Here is a 21,430-nt window from a genome sequence, read left to right on the forward strand (position 1 = left end):
TACAAGTTTACCTATTTTTTTTCCTCTTTTTTTGTCACGGAAAATAAAAATAAATACTAAAAACACCATACATTCCAGTATATATAAGATTCAACAATCCCACATACGTTACAATATTAGGAGAAGATTACATAATGTCCACATTTGACAGATTTGTCAAATTATTTACAATCTAAACTGGTAATTTAAACAACAACAACACATATATATTTGGGGTTTTGGATAAGGCACACAAAGATATCCCAAAAGTGGGACCCCCAATTATTTCTTCAAGAAACCTTGAGCCATCTTGAGGTAGTCTCCATACCCACCTCCAGTTTTGCCCTCACCACCGGAATGTGAGGACGAATGGCTGGTTGTGGTGGTGGTAGTGGTGGTCGAGTGGCCATGACCACCGGTGGTGGTGGTGGTGGAGGTATGGGAGTACTTCTCGAGATAATCTTCAGCCTTGTCGATGTACTTGCCGTAGCCCTTCTCGTCCAGCTTCCCGTAGTGATTGGCGGCGTTGAGGAGGTTGGCGGTGGCTCCGGCGACCTTGGCCTTGTCCACCTCGCTGGAATCCTTTCCGAGGCTGGATTTCGCCGCGTCCGCCACTATCTTGGCGCTGGACATCAGCTCGGCATTGGTCGGTTGGTGCTGGTGGTGTTTGTCGGGGTGATTTGCGTTGGTTTTGTCACCTTTGTGGAGAGAATGCAGGTCCATGGCTGTTTGGTTGGAAAGAAAATTGGGAGGAAAATGGAGATGGATTGAAGAAGATATCGGATGGGTTTGCTGAGGATGACATATTTAAGTCGGGTAATGGTGGAAAATTTTGGTGGTTAGATTTCCAGTTTTGCCCTCAGATTGAGACGCTTCGTTTTCTGTGTAGAAAGCGTGTTGGGTTACTCGCCCAAGGTCTTCGAGGACAAATCACATGTTGGTAGTTCGATATCGGTCGGCCACAGACGCATTGTTTGGCTTGGCATTGGCCAACTGTCCTCTACAATTATTGCCGCTTACTATATATGCATATATATATCTATATGTACACATTGGAATAAAAATCATGTGGGATGTTATAAAATAGAAATCAATCACATTTTGAGATAAAAATAGCTCCAAAATTATGCTATGTTTGGAAATTGGAAGCACTAAATTGTTGATTGGTACTTGAAATTAAAAGAAATTTAATTAAAATTTTAAATAATTTTTTTTTAATTTCAAATTTAAAACGTTGAATTGGTGTTTTTAATTGTAATATAAAAGTAAATAGAGAAAAAAAAAATATTAAAATGAGATGTAAAACTACGTATATTCTATTAAAAACACAATTTTATCCCTTTGAAAACTCAAGATATCGAATAAAAATTATGAAGAAAGAAAATTCACTACAAACTAAAAGCTTTGAAGGTCAAAACAATGAGGTATGTTTAAGGTTTTTGACAGTTGAGAGTATAAATAGAACCCATTTAAGAGTGTTGTTAAAGCACTTAAAAGTATTTTTATTTATTAAAAGAATTAGATGTGTTTGAAAAAAAAAAAACACTTTTAAATGGTAGAGATTTAAAGACATTTGTATCCCTTTCTTTATAAAATTTTACTAATATTTTAAATAATATTATTATCAAACAAATTTAAAAGTATTTTAATTATTAAAAAATACTTTATACAATGCATTATCAAACACTATAATGCTTTTTAGAATTTTATATGTCAACTCAATTCACAAAATCAGCATATTCATTACAAGATCAACACCAAACAAGCTTCTACAATTAAAATAGACGTGACTTTTAAAATTTAGGATAAAGTACAACCACACCCCCTGAGGTTTGGCAAAAGAACACTTAGATAAAACTTACTTATTTTTTGAACAAAGACACCCCCTGAAAGTAAAAAAATGGACAAAGACATCCCTTTACATGAAAAATTGACCAAATTATCCTTTGACCGTTTATGAGACTTTTTTAACTTTACAATTTAATAAATTGGACCAATCTACCCTTATAAACAATTTATGAATAAAAAAAAAAAGTAACAACAAAAAAAAAAAAAAACAACAACAACTTTATATTGTTCACTTTTTTTTTTTTTTTTTTTGTTATTTACTTTATAAATGTCCCAACTTCTTAAAAATGTAGACATCTAAAATGATTTTTTGATCCAATACATATATTTCAAATAAATTATATTTTGTTATTACTTCTTTTCTTTTTCTTTTTTTTTTTTTAAATTAAGATGCTTAATTATTTCATCTAAAAAAATTAAACCAATCTCTTTTCCTTGAAAATAAAAAAATATGGTACCAGTATAACTTTATGCATTTTAAATTATATATAAAATATTATGCACTTCCCAACATAAAAGGGAAAAATAATAATAATAAAACAAAGGGAAAGAAAAGAAAAAAAAAAAAAAACAAAGGCATGTATAAAGTTAAGATGCATAAAGTTATACTCGTACCTATTTTCTTTTATATTGGGAAATGCATAATATTTAATATATAATTTAAGATTAATAAAGTTATACTGGTACCATATTTTTTATTTTTAAGGAAAAGAGATTAGTTTAATTTTTTTAGATGAAAGAATTAAGCATCTTAATTTAAAAAAAAAAAAAAAAAAGAAAAGAAGTAATAACAAAATTTAATTTATTTGAAATATATGTATTGAATCAAAAAATCATTTTAAACGTCTACATTTTTTAAAAGTTGAGACATTTATAAAGTAAATAACAAAAAAAGAAAAAAAGGGAACAATATAAAGTTTTTTTTAACTTTTTTTTAATACATAAATTATTCATGATGATAGATTGGTTCAATTTATTAAATTGCAAAGTTAAAAAAGTCTCTTAAACGGTCAAAGGATAATTTGGTCAAATTTTCATGTAAAGGGGTGTCTTTGTCCATTTTTGAACCTTCGAGGGGTATCTTTGTCCAAAAAACAGGTAAGTTTCCTCTTAATATCCTTTTGCCAAACCTCAAAGGGTGTGGCTGTACTTTACCCTAAAATTTAATAACCAATACAACTTTTCAAAAATTATTCGTGTCTTTTGGGAATTCAAGAATAGACATAATATTCACATAATTAATGAAAGTAATTTTTTTTTAAAAATAAATCTTAGGTGTTAAGTACTTAAAATTTGTGCTAAAAAAAATTATTAAAAATTTTAAGAGTTAAATTTAAGTGTTGAAGTTTAAAGTTTTAGTTGTAAATTGAAAATCCTTTTGATATTTATTTGAAATTCAAGTGCTTTAGATAAGTAAAGTCTGGTTAATTTAAAATTTTATTACATTTTAAGTGAAACTTATTCTTTTACATTTAAATTGCATATCAAACATAATTAAATATTCATTTAATTTGTGCATAATTGAGTACTCAATTGAATTATAAAACAACTATTGCATTTCTTAAAAGTACTTTCATATTAGTTTTGTTTTTTTTCACTACTTTCATATTAGTTGATGTATTCCAAATTAAATAAAAGGAAATGTATTTATACTCCCCATTTCCAATTTTCAATTCACTAATACTACTTCATTCGATTTTTTTGAAAAAAAGAAATAATAAATCTTTTCTCAAGCTTGGAGTGCAAAGTACTTCAGAATAATTGTAAACTACGGATATTAAAATTTTAGAATGAACAAATATATTGAGAGATTCAAAAATATATGTCCTTTATTATTATTATTATTATTGTTTATTTTTTTTGTGGATAGGGGAATTATACCTCAAAGGGCTGAATATGTTAAAAGTCAACTATATCATATTCATTGAGACTTGTCAATTTCATATATATTTTTGTATTGACAAAAATTCACTTTTCAATTTGAACTTCCATTGCCTCACTAGAATTATCCATGCTCAAATGTCAATTCCGCAAAATTATACTAGTATTAATGTCAATTCTTAAAATTTTATAAAAAATAAAAAATAAAAAATAAAAAATAAAAAATAAAAAAGGAAAATCGAGTGTGCCCTGAGAAGTAGTAGAACGGAACCAGCCAGAACCCTCGCGACCCAAAACCCTAGCTCTGTAGGCGTCCGTACATCCCTGGCAATGGAAGTCATGGAGATCGATACTCCGAACCCACAAGTGAAAGACGAAGACCTCTTCAAAGCGGCTGAGTCTGGTGATTCTTCGATTTTCAAGTCTCTCTCGGAAGAACAGCTTCTCAAAGCTCTCTCTCTCAGGAACGAGGACGCTCGTTCTCTTCTTCACGTCGCCACTTCTTCAGCTCACCCCGAGGTCTGTTCTTCCCCCTTTTTCTTCTCCCCTTTGTTTGTTTACCGAGAAAATTCTGGAAGCAAAAAAAAGTGAAGAGAACATTTTGAATTCTAATAATTTTCAAACGTGAAAGAAATTGACGCAACTGGGTCAGGTTTTATCAATTGAATGAAATTTCCTTAGTGACCAAGTTGAGCATTAGGCTTTGGTGTTGGTTTGAGCTGGATAAAGAACACACAATGCAGATGATGCATTTGCTCTGTTGGGATTCATGTTCTAGGGTTTTCTTCATTACTTTTTTCATTTCCTGTATATGTTGGCTCTGGCATTATTAGAAAATGTGATAAATCCGATTCTTTTTTAGTAGTTAATATCAGCTTTTCTTATTGGGGGCAGTTTTTGAATTGGGTGTTTAAGAGCGTTGTATATACATGAATGAATCAGGTGGTGAAGATATTATCAGCTGTTGACCCGTCAGTTAGTGGTATAAACAGCGCAGATGAAGAAGGTTGGGTGCCATTGCATTCTGCTGCTAGTAGTGGGAATGGAGAAATTGTGAAGATTTTGGTCGAAAGAGGTGAGCAATTTCATAGATTTGTGCTCAGTCTATTGGAAATTACCATTCTTGGTTGAAGTTCACTTTTCATTGGCTGGTTTCTGGAATAACTCCAAACCTAAGAATGGCATTAGGTACAACCAACTTTTATATTTTTTCCTGAGAAAAAATAGATATGCACAATAAGGAGAAAAAATAAAGAAATAAAATAATGCGTAAATGAGCATCAAATGATTCTTCTCTATAAACTATCCATTGCCTTAAACTTCTATAAAGTAAACATGACTGATTTTTGCAGAGCTGTTGCTTTGATGCATATGGAAAACTATGTAACAACACAGATATGCATACAGGTTTGCATCGAGTTACATTTTGAATCGGGAAGAGGTTGCTTTTGAGTGAAATTTATCTCATGGAGATATAGAGCTACTTTGCTGGGGGTTTGACAAGGAACTGATTTACTTTACATGGTATGATCAAAGTGCCAAGTTCAGCATCAGTCCCAAATTTCATTATAGAAAATTGGCAAATATTAAACTTATTAATTGACAGGGCATTCTTGACTGTGCCATCAAATTGGATATTAGAGTTGTTAATTGGACGTATTAGCCAATATCCACATTGGCATGCATTCAAAATAATTTTTTTATATATTTATTTAGGAAAATATAAATAATGGTTTTTGGGATTTTATGTTTCTGCAATAATTTATGGTAGCTACTCAGAATTTACTCATTGGTTATATAGTAGACAAAATAACATAATGTCGTTATCCATCATCTGATTTGTAGCTTTTCGCAGTAAACTAAAATTAAAAAGGTACTAATGAACAGGAGCTGATATTAATTTGAAAAATGATGGTGGTCGCACTGCTCTTCACTATGCTGCTAGCAAGGGTTGGTTGAATGTAGCTGAAATTCTGCTTTCACATGGTGCAAAGCTTAATCTGAAGGACAAGGTATGTAACCTCGCACCTGATATCTTTTACTCATTTGAGAGCTTATTTATTTACTTTACTGGACATGTTTTTTGCTGATAGCACAATCTGTGCATCTTCTCTTCTATCAATGATTGATGGACATTCATTTTCAATCAGGTTGGTTGCACCCCATTGCATCGCGCAGCTAGCACTGGAAACTCAGAGTTGTGTGAACTCTTAATCGAGGAAGGAGCAGAGGTTGATTCTCTTGATAGAGTGGGTCAAACACCTCTAATGAGTGCTGTGATATGCCAAAACAAAGAGGTAAAATTTTCTGGACTTCTCAATAAAGAACTAGCAAAGATACCTACTGGATATCTATTTTGTTTTTCATTAAACCCATCATATATGGTGTATAGGTTTCATTTCTTTTACTTCTTTTGTCTGGGTTGAACTTTTGTTAAGTTGTCTCATACACTTGTGCTATGACTGTTTTTACCTTTTTTGTGGTTTGGGATCTAAAATTGGGAGTTGGAATAGCTTAGGGAATTCTAAATTCAAATGCTTAGATAACTAGGGATAGAAATTTTAAATTCCTCCATTAGTAAGGTGTCGAAGGGTTGAATCCTTGTTTAGATTTCCCCTTCAGAGTATGTTACTTTGTAAATCCTCACATGTTGAACCATTGTCAACCCATTTCCACCTCAAGCACTGCACCATAACAGTCATGAGCGGAGCACTGGAGATTGTAATGATGGTGACTATAGTGGTATTGCTGACTATGTTGATCACGGCGGTGGTAGAGGCGGTGACAACTGCAGTGGAGGGGTGACAATGTTTGTGGTGGCTGTGGCACTATGTTGTGGTGAGGACAACTTGATGCAGGACAAGAACATATTCAAATAGAAGAAAGCAACTAAGAGTTATGGGCTGGAAATTCAGATAAATAGAGTTATTGTTTAAGAGTCGTTATTAGAGAAGAAGGATTGAAAAAAATAAATAAACCTATTGGAATCACTCCAACAGGGCTAGGTATCACACCTAGAGAAGGCCTCACATCCTTAGAATTTGTGAATCACTCGTAAAGAAATCTTAAAGGATATTTGTGGGGGTTCTTTAATACAATAGTGATACAAGTAGCAAGGGTAATATAGAAAACACAAAATATGAATGATTCAGGCAACATAGAATCCGAGGTGGATTGAGAGAGGTGGAAGCACAGGCAAGCTCAAGAGAGAGTATAAAGATGGTAGTGTAATGATACATTACTGACTCTCTTGATAAAGGTGTATGGAGAAAGAATAAGGGACAGAGCTTTGGAGTTCTCTCTGTTTAGAGGTTGTTTCCTCCTCCTTATGCTCTCTGCAAGGCAGGTCAATTGTCAACTCGACGAACTCTAGACTTTAGCCACCAAACCAAGTACCTCCTCGGATCCTAGATAATCCTAAGTCTTGCTTCCAACTCAGGTCCTCGATCTTCTGTTCGGGTTATATAGATGACTTGGCAAGTGCAACTTACCTTTGACGGTTGACCGTTGACCGTTTGACTTGTGGGCCATTGTTGATGATGTGGGCTAGCCATGTGGACTCGGCTAAATCCATCCTCTATAATATTTTTATTCATTCATTCACTCAGTAATCGGAATTACATAGTATCCTTTTTATAATAACTAATGATCGTTGGATTACCATACAATGGAGGTAATCAAAAGTTGACTCTGGCATAATAAAGTAACAAATAAATTAATTGATGCAATTTAATCTAATTGATACAATTTACCAAAACAATGCAATTACCAAAATTATGCAATTTGACCAAACCCCCTAATTATGTAAGACTCCAAGTGGACCCCTATCATCTAGTATGTGCTAAATTAAGGTTTGAGCTTTAGAACCGTCCTTTAGTGGCAGCAACCTTTTAAAATATATAAAAGGCGTGGCAAGGAAGGTTCTAAGACACTATAGCTATAATAGCAGGCATGTATATGCTTCCACAATTTGCGTTATTATTGTAACTTATCCAAAAAAAAAAAAAAAGCAGGCATTTATCAACCAATCAGTTATGAGAAAATTAATACATTAAATTTATGTTTTTACTCGAAAGCTCCAGTAACTAAATTGATCGTCGGAGAACTCTTGGCAAGCACCACACCAGTGTCGGTCAAAGTTTACCTCTTTGTTGCAGGAAAACGGTGTCGTTCTGGATTGTGCAGAATCTCGCTCCAACAGTTTGCGCCGTCTGTGGGAACATATACTAATTTACCAAAGAAATCAGGATTCTGACGCGATTCGATTTGAATGCGAGGGGCAGACTCAAGCATCGAGCCTTGCACTGGCAAGTGCTTACCCACATCAAGTCTCTGGCAAGGCCTTACCCACATCGAGCCTCGCATTGATAAGGCTCACCCACATCACAAGGCCTCACTTACATCGAGCTTCGCAATGGTAAGGGCTCACCCATATCAAGCTTCTAGCAAGGCTCACCCTTAACGCTCACCTAGATCAAGCCTCTAGCAAAGGGGTCACCCAGATCGAGTCTTGCACTAGTAAGGCTGGTCCCACCAAGACCAGGTAGGTATCTCACCAATATTAAGTAGGTCTTGACCACCACCAGGTAGGTCTGCTACCAAAGCTAGCCAAGTTTCTTATCAAGGTCAGACAGGGTCTCCCACGTAGGCAAGGCAAGGTCTTCCACCAAAGCAAGGCAAGGTCTCCACTAAGGCTAGGCACGTCTCTCACCAAGACCAAGTGAAGCTCGTAAAGGACAAGCTCACAAAGCTTGGGGAATCTTACTCCCTTACTAAAGACAAGCTCACGAAGCTCGGCAAAAAGGGAGCTCACGAAGCTAAAAAAAAACCGATTAACTTATTAAAGGCAAGCTCACAAAACTCGGAGAATTCACTCCCTTATTAAAGGGCGATCTGAGTGAAGCTCGTAAAATATATTCCCTTATCAAAGAGTGAACTGAGTGAAGCTTGTAAAAAAATTCCCCTATTAAAGCTTTCTTATCAAATTTCTTCGACATATCTGAAAAAAGGAGAGATTTTTACTGGTAAAATTAACTGTGTGTAACAAAAGCAAAATTATGTGTCTCCACCAAAAACTCACCAGCAAGGGGTGTACCAAGACCGTAGACAGCTAAAGCCTGAGGCGTCACTAAAGCAAAAAAGTCCTTGACCAGTTGATCTGAGGCGTTCTGTTTCCTGTCAAGATAGTAAGCAGAAAGCTTTGGCCTCGCCCGAATATGTGAAAAAGCCTAGAGAGTTCTGAGGAAAAATATGCATAACAGTAAAATTAAATGCAGGTCAGAGGATAAACTCACCACGAGAATTCGGCCTGCCCATATACGGGGAATGGATCTCCCGCTAAAGGAAAGGTTTTCCTCGGAAGCAAATTCCCAACCTTCACCAGAAACAAAGAAAAACCATTCTTTCCACGCTCTATAATTTTAAAGAATCCCAGTAACGAGAACCTTGGGATCGCTACGAATGGAGAAATACCACCAGTAATCGTTCATTTTCTTGGGAACATCACAGTGGAGGAATTCATCCACAGTCAAGAAACCATTGCCGTAAACACGCCATAAAACTAGACAGCCCATCAGAACTCTCCAGTCATTGCAAGAAAGCTGAGTGGGGGCAAGACCAAGACGGCAAAGTAGTTCTTTCACGAAGCTAGGGAGGGGGAAGCGTAAGCCCAACAAAAAGGCAAATTTGTAAAAACAAACCTCGTCGGCCTTAGGGATACTACAAACCTTTTCGGTCTTGGTTGGACATCGGAGTACAATAGAGTCTGGTATATAGTCAAGAGATCTAATCTTATCTACCTTAGCAGGTGTAAGTGCGGTTTTTATGTCTTGCACCGCTCGGGTGCATTGGTTGGACGAAGAGGATGAGCCGCACTTGTAATCAAAGTCAAACTCATACTCATATTTGGAGCTAAGCTCATCCGAGTCACTAGGCTGGTCTGAGTCACTACCGGCATAACAATCTCTCATATCATATTGTCCTACATTATGTTTATCTAAATCATATTTATCATAGTAGGACATGGTGATACCAGTACAGAGTGGGTTTTTTTTTTTTTTTTTTTTTTTTTTTTTTTTTCTTCTTACTAGAGAAATTCTCAGATAAAGAAATGGACAATCCAAGGCGAAACGAGTAAAATTGGAATGCAGTATCAATTAAAACAACGAAGAAGAAGCTTACTAGTTAAAAAAATCCACGCAGTGAAGGAAAAAGATGAATAATGCTTTCTTGAATTAATACTAAAGGGGGTGAAAGATTTGCATTGACATATACTGATATAAAGCAATTGAAAAGACAAGAAGCGTGCCTCCCAAGAGGAAGAGGAAGATCTAGGAAGCACGGACACTCCAAAATAGGCAAAGAATCCGTGTCCGATACGCGTGTCGGACACGCCAAAAAACGTGTTTGGAATTTTTTATTTTTTTAAAATTTTCGGACACGACGTGGATACGGCACGGACACTCCTCCGACACGCGTCCGACACGCCAGGGGTGTGTGTCCGACACGCGCGTCTTATTTTTAGGGGTCTAAAAGATAATTTTTGAAAGAAAGTTGGGTTAAAGTATAAATATATGAAGTTATTTAATAATTTTTACTTATGTGGTCAGAACATAATAATTTTAAACTTTCAAGGTTAATATGCAATTTTAAACAAAAGAATTAGATATTTAAGGCTACTCATTACACTATTACAAGATGAGATTCAAAGGACTTCTGGTTGCTCTCTCAAAGTGACGAAGCTCTGCAACTTCCTGCTGCCGATCAAATCTACTCCTTCCAGCCTCCAGGTCAGTCTGTCTCTCTTTCTCTCTCTCCTCTTCCTCCTCTTTTCTTCTTCCTCCTTCCTCTTTTCTTTATTCTTCTTCACAAACCCTAGTTTCTTTCTTTTCTTCATCTTTTTTTTTTTTTTTTTTTTTTTGTTTTCCTTTTTCACAAACTCAGATTCTTTCTTTCTTCTTCATCCTGTTTTTTTTTTTTCTTTTTCGTTTTCCTTTTTCAAAACCCTAGATTCTTTCTTTTTCTTCTCTCTCTCCTTTTTTTTGCCCCCCTTTTTCACTAACCCAAGTTTCTTTCTTCTTCTTTGTTTTATTTTTTTTCATTTTTCACAAACCCCAGATTTTTTTCTCTTCTTCTTCTTCTTTTTCTTTTCTTTCTTCTTCTTTTTTTTTTTTTTTCACAAACCCGCCTTTCTTTCTTCTTCTGTGGTGTTTTTCTTTTTTCACAGGCACTAATTTCTTTCCTAATTTCTTTCTTCTTCTTCTTCTTCTCTGTTGTCTTTATTCTTGCTTTAATTTCAGCTGGTGTGAGTTTGTGACTTGTTGACCTGTAAATGAATAGGATTTCATCTTTGATTTAATTTCAACTGTTGCATGTGACTTGTGAATCTGTGATCAAATAGGAATTTATTCATTCTTTGCTGACTGTTGTAAGTATGGATTTTTTTTCTTTTCTTTTTATGTCTAGGGAATTAGACATGTCATTGTCTACATCAGTTGCTAGTAGTACTCCTCAATTCGAACCAGATGAGAACAAACCACTTTGGAATTATGTCACACAATTAGAAAAAATTGGTGGTGGTGGAGGAGGAAATTTTTTATTCAAATGCCACTTTTGTAATAACGAATTCAGGGGGTCTTATACAAGAGTTAAAGCCCATTTGTTGCAGAACACTGGTATGGGTATTTGTATATGCCCAAAAGTCAAATCTCAGAATATTGCAGAAATGCAAAAAGCAATTGAAGAGGCCGAATTGAGAATTAAAAATTCTAAACCAAAAAAAGTTCCTTTGCCGCCGTCTACTGCATCATTGGGTGGTACTACTAGTCTCACTCAGGAGGCCTATGTACCAAAGAAAAGAAAGGCAAGTGGGGGTGCCATTGGGAAGGCATTTAATAATGAGGCTCGGGGACAATTGCACTCAGAGATTGCTAGGATGTTTTATTCGGCAGGATTGCCGTTTCATCTAGCAAGAAACCCGTATTATGTGAGTTCATACAACTATGCTGCAAATAATCCTCTGTCGTGTTATTTGCCTCCGGGTTATAATCTATTGAGAGCTACTCTACTTCAAAAAGAAAAAGGCAAATATTGATAGATTATTGCAACCAATTAGGGGTACATGGAAGGCAAAGGGTGTTAGCATTGCAAGTGATGGTTGGAGTGATCCACAAAGAAGGCCTTTAATTAATTTTATGGCTATGACAGAAGGAGGTCCGATGTTTTTGAAAGCTGTTGATTGTTCCGGTGGAATTAAAGACCAGTTTTTCATTTCCAATTTGTTGAAGAAGTCATAAATGAGGTTGGCCCCCAAAATGTGATCCAAGTAATTACAGACAATGCCCCAAATTGCAAGGCCGCTGGACAACTAATTGAAGGGCAATTCCCTCACATTGTTTGGACACCTTGTGTGGTCCATACTCTTAATCTTGCCCTCAAAAATATTTGTGCTGCAAAAAATGTGGAAAAAAATGAAATTGTATATGCAGTGTGTGGTTGGATTCTTGATTATGCTAATGAGGCTACAATATTAAAGAATTTCATCATGAACCATTCAATGAGATTAGCTATTTTCAATGAGTTTGTCAGCTTTCAGTTGCTTTCAGTTGCGGAGTCACGCTTTGCTTCTGTTATTGTGATGATGAAAACATTTAAACTTATAAAAGGTGGTCTCTAAGCAATGGTCATAAGTGACAAGTGGACTTGCTATAGGGAGGATGATGTAGGAAAGGCCGATTATGTGAGAGAGAAGTTGTTGGATGAACAATGGTGGGGAAAGATTGATTATATCCTTTCCTTTACTTCACCTATTTATGACATGCTAAGGGCTTGTGATACCGATAAGCCTTGTCTTCACTTTGTTTATGATACGTGGGATACAATGATTGAAGAAGTGAAGATGGCAATATATAGGTATGAAAGAAAGCGACAAAGTGAAAGTTCTTCCTTTTATGAAGTGGTGCATGGGATACTTGTAGCTTGTTGGAACAAGAACAATACTCCGCTTCATTGCTTGGCACATTCACTAAATCCAAGGTAAATCATTAGATATTTTGTAAGCTAAAGAAGTTTTAATCTTAGTTTAGAATTAAGGAAATTAAATTATGAATTAAATGCATTCTCTTATTTATTGTAGGTACTATAGTGATGTGTGGCTTAGTGAAGACCAAAGTCGAGTTCCACCACACAAGGATTTAGAGGTCTCACGAGAGAGAACAAGGTGCCTTAAAAAATACTTTAGTGGCCCACAAGAGCATTCAAAAGTCCAATTGTAGTATGCTAATTTTTCATCAAACTCGGGGGAATTTGGGGAGAGTGATTCTCTATGTGATAGATATACCATGGATCCTAAAAGTTGGTGGGTTTTACATGGTTCATATGCTCCCTTGCTTCAAGAGTTAGCTTTGAAGTTGCTTGTCCAGCCTTCTTCCTCCTCATGTTGTGAGAGGAACTGGAGTACTTATTCTTTTATTCACTCATTGAGAAGGAACAAGATGGCCACAACGGGCTGAAGATTTGGTTTTCATTCATAGTAATCTCCGTCTTCTGTCAAGGAGAACCCCACAGTATAATGAAGGACGAACTAAGATGTGGGATATTGCAGGTGATGCATTTGATTCATTTGGTGATGTTGGGGTGCTTGAGGTTGCAAACCTCTCACTTGATGAGCCAGAATTAGAGGCGGTATTATTTACCGATGATGGAAGTGTTAATGATGATGAGATTCATGAGACAATTGATGATGAACAACAATAGATGAATGCTTATGTTCTTTTTTTTTTTTTTTGGACTACCCTTTTGGTATTGTAAATGGTAAAGTCCTAGGTCAAATGATGGATAATACACTGACTTGTTTTTGTATCTTTTTTGGGGACTAGCCTTTAGGTTTTTGTGCATGTCAAGTGCTAACAATACAGTCCTAAATGTTAAACAATCATGAAAGTTAATAGTCCTTTCAGTCTATGCTTTTGTATTTGGAGTAAAGTTGCAATGATGATTAAATGATACTAGTTATTATTCTAATGTCTTGTTTTTTATTTGGTTTTATAACTCTGCAACATTGTTCTTTTATAGTTCATTAGTTATGAGTTATGATTTGTATATATTTTCCCTTGTGAGGTTGATGAAAAATAGTAACACACAATATATATATATATATATATATATATATATATATATATATATATAAACTATTTGCCGTGTCTGTGTCCTAATTTTTTTGGATTTGCCGTGTCGCTGTGTCCGTGTCATGTCGTATCCGTGTCCCGTATCCGTGTCCGTGCTTCTTAGAGGAAGATATACATGGAAGAAAGATATGATTCAGGTACATATATACACTGATGTCATTATCTAATATCACTTTGACGTCTAGCCAAAAGTAAATCTATATGTAGATATATATATCAACTAAGATATGCCATATAAAAAAGGTGAGGTGACTAAACAAGTAAAGGCCTAAAACAATGGCTAACAATATATAATGAAAGTACTAAGTACCAGCCTTTATCAGTTGCAATCACTTCTAGAGGCTATATTGTATATTGTATACAATGACTTATAGAGGCTTGTGTAATAATAGTAAAGTAAAGGCTGCCACGAGTATAATGATGGCTCACTATGATGGCTCCACTTTAATTTGCTAAGGGCCTGTTCACTAACAGGATTAATTCCCGATTTCTACTGTCAATTTCTAAAATTGAAATCAAAAGTCAAAGTCATGTTTAGTAAAATATTTTCACTTTGCAATTTTAAGGAAGTTCTTTCTAATGTTGTGAAGAGGAGAACGTGAGAAATCCTCACTTTCTCTATTTTTTGTATTGTAGCAAGGAATTATTTCCTTTTACTGTAGCGCTCAGATTGTTTCTCTCTCTCTCTACTGGTTTAACCCTAAGCCAATTTGGCTGAAAGTATATGAGCGGGGGTGGCTAGCAGTGACTCCAAGTGAGGTCGGATTGAACTTACCGGTAGACCGAACAGCGAGGAGGCTGTGACGATGTGTGCAAGGAATCCGGCAATTGGGCATCGGAGAGGGAGACCCAAATTCGTATCAACAAGCATGAGGTCTCCAGACCCAATTGAATATTGGAGGAGCTGAGGCTTGTCATTCAAGAGAAGAGTTTGGTCACTTCTGGGTTGGTTGGTGCACACCTGGAAATGGAATGAAGAAAGAAGAAAGCTTGATCCGTCTTGGCAATAGTGATGTTTTCTTCTGCTCTACTTTCAAAAGTCAAAAATCTTTGAAAAAGAAATTACATGAAAAGTCAAGGCAAACTTTTGATCCCTAAAGAGCCACCTCTTCTTCGTCCTAGCTTCGTGGATTAGACCTTCCAGGTCCAAAAATACAAGAAATAAAAAGATTAGGGCCTCAGACTGAGTGTTATCCACTTGTTGAGATTACGTAGGAACCTTCCCAAGAATAGAGAACGTGAGAGCGAGCCATACCATATGTAAGGGGGTATAGCTCTGGGAACGGGCTTAGACTATGGGTCGACTAATGGCTCGCCGGAGCAGACCAAGTTTAGTCCGGCGTTGAGAGACCCAGTTAGAGAGAGAGAGATAAAAAAAAATTAGAGAGAGGAAGATAACAGGAAAGCAAAATTAAAAAAAAAATTATTAAACTTACTTTCTGTTTTTTCCTTTAAAAATATTAAAAATAAAATCTTCTTATTAAACATCATTTTACTTTCTATTTCATCTCAAAAAAGTAAAATCATGATTTTACTTTTGAAGAAAGTGAAAGCGTTAGTGAACAGGCCCAACGCTTTCACTTTCTTATTTTTACTTTCTCCAAAAGTAAAATTATGATTTTAATTTCTTGAATCTAAAATAGAAAGTAAAATACGTTCATTAAATCCATACTATTTTCAAAATTTTGAAAGTACAATAACAAAAGTAAGTTTAATAATTTTGTTTTTATTTTTATTTTCATATATAGAACCAAGAAAACCACAAATGTCAAATACCACAAGAAAAAAAAACAAAAAATTTGTTCCTTTGCAAAACCCATCTCCAGATCCATACCAAGCCCTCACCCATCTAAGCCTCCACGGCCTTAACCAAATGTTTCTCTCTTAAACCCCTCTACAAAAATTGTTCTTTCTCTGCTTCTGACCCACCAATCATTCATTCCCAAATTGTCGTCGTCCTCCAAAATTCTCGGCCGTTAAGACTTTTTGGGGTTGTTGTGAGTTCTCTTCTTCTCCGGCAACGATGACGCCAGAATCAAGAAGTAGATTCTTCCCGTCTTCATCTCCGATTCCAGCGATAGAATCAGAAGATAGTTTGATTCTATTATTGGTATTTTTTAATGGTTTTGCTTTTAGTGCTTGAATTGGGCATATATATGGTTTATCTAGGACTTTCCTGAGTCTTTATCAGAGAGAGTTAGAATTGCATCATCCAATCCCAAGAGAACAATGAAAGCAACTGAAAATTCAGGTATAACTCCATTGATTTGAGACCTTTATCAGAGACAGAGTTAGATGCCGCCTCTCGTTGCTCTTGTGGTTGCCGCTATTATCGCCAATCAACTGGTTGCCGGTGGAGTCACCGATCCAATGGTCGCCAATTTACGGTAGGTATGTCGTCGCGAGAGAGAGGGGCCCGTGTGTTATAAACGATATATTTTTAACGTCAAATTTTAAAGGGTTCCGCATGTAATAGGAAGTAATTCCTTGCTATAGTTGAGAAAATAAAGAGAGTGATTTCTCACTTTCTCTTCTCTTCACAAAAATAGAAAGTATTTTCTTAAAATTAAAAAGTAATGTATTTTATTAAACATGATTTTTACTTTTGATTCTCAATTTTAAGAATTGACAATAAAAATCAGAAATTATTCCTTTTAGTATACAATATATTGTATATTGTATACAATCACTTCTAGAGGCTTGTGTAATAATAGTAAAGTAAAGGTTGCCACTAGCATAATGATGGCTCACTATGATGGCTCCATTTTAATTTGCTAGAGAAACTAAATGCATTTGTTCTATGATTGGGTTTATATTAGTTTAAACTTTAAACTCCACATGTGCTACTCATTACTCGAATCTTCTTCCCCAGGACAATCGGTCAAACAATAATTGATTTTAGAAGTGATCAAAATTGGTGGTCACTGCTGAACCAAACCAGGTCGAGCAAAAAATGTGCTTGATCAGGATAGCCAAACTGGGTCAAGGAAATTGTGCTCGACCCGAAGCCAACCCGAGTCGAGCAGATTGGGCTAGGATCGGATCGAGCCTAAAAAAAAAAAAATTTTGGGCCAGGCTTGACCCAAACAGTTCGAGCCACCTAGGCTCGATAAAAAAAAAAAATTGGGTTCGAGACCAAGCTTGACCCAAACAGGTCGAGCCACCTATGCTCGATTAAATTTTTTAAAAAATAAAATAAAATAAAATAAAGTATACATATATATACAATAAAATAAATAATAAATAAATATAATAATTATACATACAAATGCTCAGATGAGTAAAAGTTATCTAGATTTGTTTTCGACTAAAAGCAAGTTTAAGCACGGAAACAGAGGGTAACTGAATAGACTAGTCAAGACAACCTAAGGTCAGGGTAATTAGCGTCAACAAACATATAACGTAGTTGAGATGCAATCAACTACAAAATTCAAAAAAGAAGTTTAAAAATTGAAATTCAAATCCCTGATAAAACTCTTGGGAAATTGCAACAGACTCAAAAACTCTGCCATAAAGCAGACCTACTCCAACCCAAATTGCTTAACAAGCAATTTATCCCACTTCATTAGTTGCTTAAATTATTCCTCCAAGTACCTTATCACTGAAGGTTGTTTGGTAGGCACCAGACCGGTGTAAATCAGCGAAAAATAGCATCGTCCTAGATCATTGTAGACCAATCTCCATTAGTTGGCAACGTCTATAGGAACCATCGTTCTCTCTGAAAAAGATTATGATTTTACGATCCGAATTCGCTCGGGGTGAGGGAACATCGTTGCAGCCCTCTGTTCAAGAGGAGGTGCAAGGAGAAACCCCTCACATCCCAAATGACCAAGGGCGCATCACAGCGTTGGAACAACAAGTTCAAACCTTGAATCAGGGTATAAATGAGCTAATCCAACAAAATGCGATGATCCTACAATGTCTTGCTGTCCCAGGCCCCCCTTAGAGTAAGATCATCATGCAAAGTCCCACCTCAAGATCCTCCCAACCTACATATTGAGGAGGGAAATTGTGAAGTGCAAAGCAACGAACCTCCCCATGAGGAGGCTCAAATAGAGCATGACCAAGTTGCTGATCGGCTTAGAGAGCTAGGTCACCCATCCCTCTCACGTAGTTCTAAGCCAGTGGCCTCAACCTATGTTGGTGAAAGGATGGAGGAGGTCACCCACATTGACCTACAGATCCAGGATCTCATGGCCAAGATGGAACAACAACCGGTAAGGGAGATTAGAGTCATATCGGAGGATATGGAGGAGGAGGAGGTGAGACAAGCGCAACTTAAAAAGCCTATGCAAGGGAATGCAAGAGCAGAAGTGAATGAGGTGGGAATGCTCACATCTTCCATATTGGTCTTGTTGTTCCAACATTGTGACACGCTTTTGGTCATTTGGGACGTGAGGGGGTTCCCCTGCAACTCCTCTTGACTAGAGACCTGCAACCCTGAGCGAATCCGGATTGTAAGACCATAATCTTTTAGAGAGAACTATGGTTTCCACAGACGGCGCCAATTGATGGAGATTGGTCTACAACGATCCGGAATGACGCCTTTTTTTGCTGATTTACACTGGGGTGGTGTCTTTCAAACAATCTCTGATGATAAAGCCAGTATTGGAAGAATAAGTTAAGCAATTAATGAAGTGGGATAAATTACTCGTACCTTTTTGGGTTGGACTAGGTTTGCTTTATAGCAGTCTTTGAGTCTATTGCAATTTCCCAAGAGTTTTATCTGGGATTTGAATTTCAACTTTTAAACTTCTTTTTTGAATTTTGTAGTTGATTGCATCTCAACTACCTTATCTGTTTGTTGACGCTAATTACTCATTTGTTGTTGCCCTTACCTTAGGTTGACTTGACTAGTTTATTTAGTTTTCTCCTCTATCAGTTGCCCCCTATTTCCGTGCTTAAACTTACTTTAATTGGGAACAAATCTAGATATTACTTATATTCATCCGAGCATGTGTATGTATAATTGCACAACAAATTAAAGTGGAGCCATCATTATACTAGTGGCAGCCTACTTTTTACTATTATTAAATAAGCCTCCAAAAGTGATTGCAACTGATGAAGGCTGTTACTTTGTACTTTCATTATATATATTTTTAGTCATTGCTTTGGGCTTTTACTTGTGTAGTCACCTCACCTTTTTGATATATTATATCTTTGTTGATATATATAGAGTTACTTTTTGGCTAGACATCTTATATGGACAAAAGTGATATTAGATAATGACATCAATGGATATATGTACCAGAATCATACATATCTTCCATGTATATCAGTGGATATATGAATGAATGCTGGGGGTAGACTCGAGCCTTGCACTTGCAAGGGCTCACTCACATCACCTGCCGCATCAATGGATATATGTACCAAAATCATACATATCTTCCATGTATATCAATGGATATATGAATGAATGCTGGGGGCAGACTCGAGCCTTGCACTTGCAAGGGCTCACTCACATCACCCGCCGCATTGAGCCTCGCATTGTTAAGGCTCACCCACATCGCAATGCCTCACTCACATCGAGCCCTGCATTTGTAAGGGCTCACCCATATCAAGCCTCTGGCAAGGCCTTACCCACATCAAGCCTTGCACTGGCACCCACATCAAGCCCCTGGCAAAGGCTCACCCAGATCGAGTCTCGCACTTGGAAGGTAGGTCCCACCAAGACTAGGTAGGTCTCTCACCAATATTAAGTAGGTCTCGACCACCACCAGGTGGGTCTCCTACCAAAACTAGCCACGTTTCTTACCGAGGACAAACAGGTCTTCCACCAAGGCCAGACATGGTCTCCCTCCATGGCCATACAAGGTCTTCCTCCTAGGCAAGGCAAGATCTTCCACCAAAGTAAGGCAAGGTCTCCACCAAGGCCAAGCACATCCCTCACCTAGACCAGGCCGCATCACCTCTGACTCTTCCCTTTCTAAAGGGCGAGCTAAGTGAATCTTGTAAAGGACAAGCTCACGAAGCTCGGCAAAAAGGGAGCTCACGAAGCTAAAAAAAAAAGCTATTAACTTATTAAAGTGTGAGCTCACAAAGCTCGGAGAATCGGAAGAGATATGTTTTGTAGGGAAGGAAGGGGCATTCCTTCTCTCTTCCTTCCCTCCCTTCTTGAAGGCTAACCTTCTATCTGTCCTTTGCTTCCCTCTTCTTCCTCCATCCATTCTTCCTATTGAACAGGCTGTTATTGTTTATCCCATGTTATTCTGATGCAGCTGATATATGTATGACACAACTGATGCAGAAACCCCTCGACCCTGATTGGAATTCATTAATCTTTAAGAAAAATTGACATTTGATAATATGCCAATGGGCATTGAAATGCAAGTTTCTTGATGGTGTTGGCCAATGTCATAAGCCATCAGCTTAGGTGCGAAAGTTCTTCTGTCATGGAAATGAATGTTGGCAACACCAGGTTCGGTTAAGATTATGAACAAGCTCAAGTTTATTTAAATCAACACAAAGCTTGAGCAAATAGGGTTGAGGATTAAACCCTTGGTGGTGATTAGAATAGCAAAATCTGAAATCAGAGAATTAAAGATGAGGAGGGAGGAGAAGAAGAAGAAGAAGAAACTTTTAGGAATATCGCCTAGAATTCCTTTGACTTTAACCCTTGGTTGCAATTTGCATCATGTCAAACAATCTTCAATTTTCTAGAACTTAATTTTGTTTAATAGAAAGATCAAGTGTGTGCGCTCTGCATAAAAAAAAAACCTTCCATTTTCGGAGTGGGGTTGGGGTCAGAGAGCGATATGAAAGAGCGTGAGCGATAGTCACTCAACTGGTACTCCCCCTCCCTCTTTTATTTTTTAGTGCCCATCTGTTTTTGTTGCCTTTGGTGTTGATATGTTTAGTGTACCAATGCTCAATAATTTACCTGTATATATAGTGATACTGTTGGCACTTAAATATTACCATGTAAAGTACTCTGCTCCTTCCCCCCTCTTTTTTTGGCTACTATTGTGAAAGCCCTTCTGTTGATTCTGCTTCACTACCGAATCATCAAATCTTCCTTTCTAGTGGCAGTTTTTGCTAATATGAAACAAGATTTGTTAGAAATTAAATTAAGAAACAATTTTTTTTAATTATAAAGGAAGCGAGATAAAAGACACCGCTTTTCTAATCTCTGTTGATTCTGTTATGCTCTTCAGGTTGCTCTCCTGATGATAAGACATGGAGCAAATGTGGATGTGGAGGACAAGGAAGGATACACTGTGCTTGGTCGAGCTTCGGTTGATCTTAGACCAATATTGATTGATGCTGCCAAGGCCATGCTTGAAGGATGAACTTTGTGAAAAGAATAATGATTAAACTGTGCAAGTGAGGTGTGCGCGCGCGCGCTTGGTACAAGTATGTTCGTGGATAAGTTCTGTTGATTTATTACCAAAATGAAAGGGAAAAAAGTGAAGAATGAAACTAATTTTTGGATTGTTCTGTGTCAGAGAACTATGTTCTTTCTGAACATAAGTGCTAACATGTTGATTCACACCTTTTTTTTCAGCTTCAAAAAATAAAAATACTTTTGCCTTTTTTAA

The 21,430-nt window shown here is 36.6% G+C and overlaps 2 protein-coding genes across 2 annotated transcripts; one reads left to right on the forward strand and one right to left on the reverse strand.

Moving 5' to 3' along the window:
- Positions 1-50: 50 nt before the first annotated feature.
- On the reverse strand, positions 51-767 carry LOC132294816 (nodulin-related protein 1-like). Its single transcript, XM_059792815.1, has one exon. It carries the CDS (start codon positions 700-702, stop codon positions 262-264), a length of 441 nt encoding a protein of 146 aa, XP_059648798.1. The 5' UTR covers positions 703-767; the 3' UTR covers positions 51-261.
- Positions 768-3,836: 3,069 nt separating this feature from the next.
- Positions 3,837-21,430, forward strand: LOC132294817 (uncharacterized). Its single transcript, XM_059792816.1, has 5 exons — positions 3,837-4,227; positions 4,651-4,783; positions 5,596-5,720; positions 5,859-6,005; positions 21,047-21,430. Exons 1-5 carry the CDS (start codon positions 4,039-4,041, stop codon positions 21,179-21,181), a joined length of 729 nt encoding a protein of 242 aa, XP_059648799.1. The 5' UTR covers positions 3,837-4,038; the 3' UTR covers positions 21,182-21,430.

Source organism: Cornus florida, unplaced genomic scaffold (assembly GCF_030987335.1).
Source record: "Cornus florida cultivar Cherokee Brave unplaced genomic scaffold, ASM3098733v1 CherokeeBrave_3.0.0_Hap2_Chr02, whole genome shotgun sequence".
Taxonomy (NCBI): Eukaryota; Viridiplantae; Streptophyta; class Magnoliopsida; order Cornales; family Cornaceae; genus Cornus; species Cornus florida.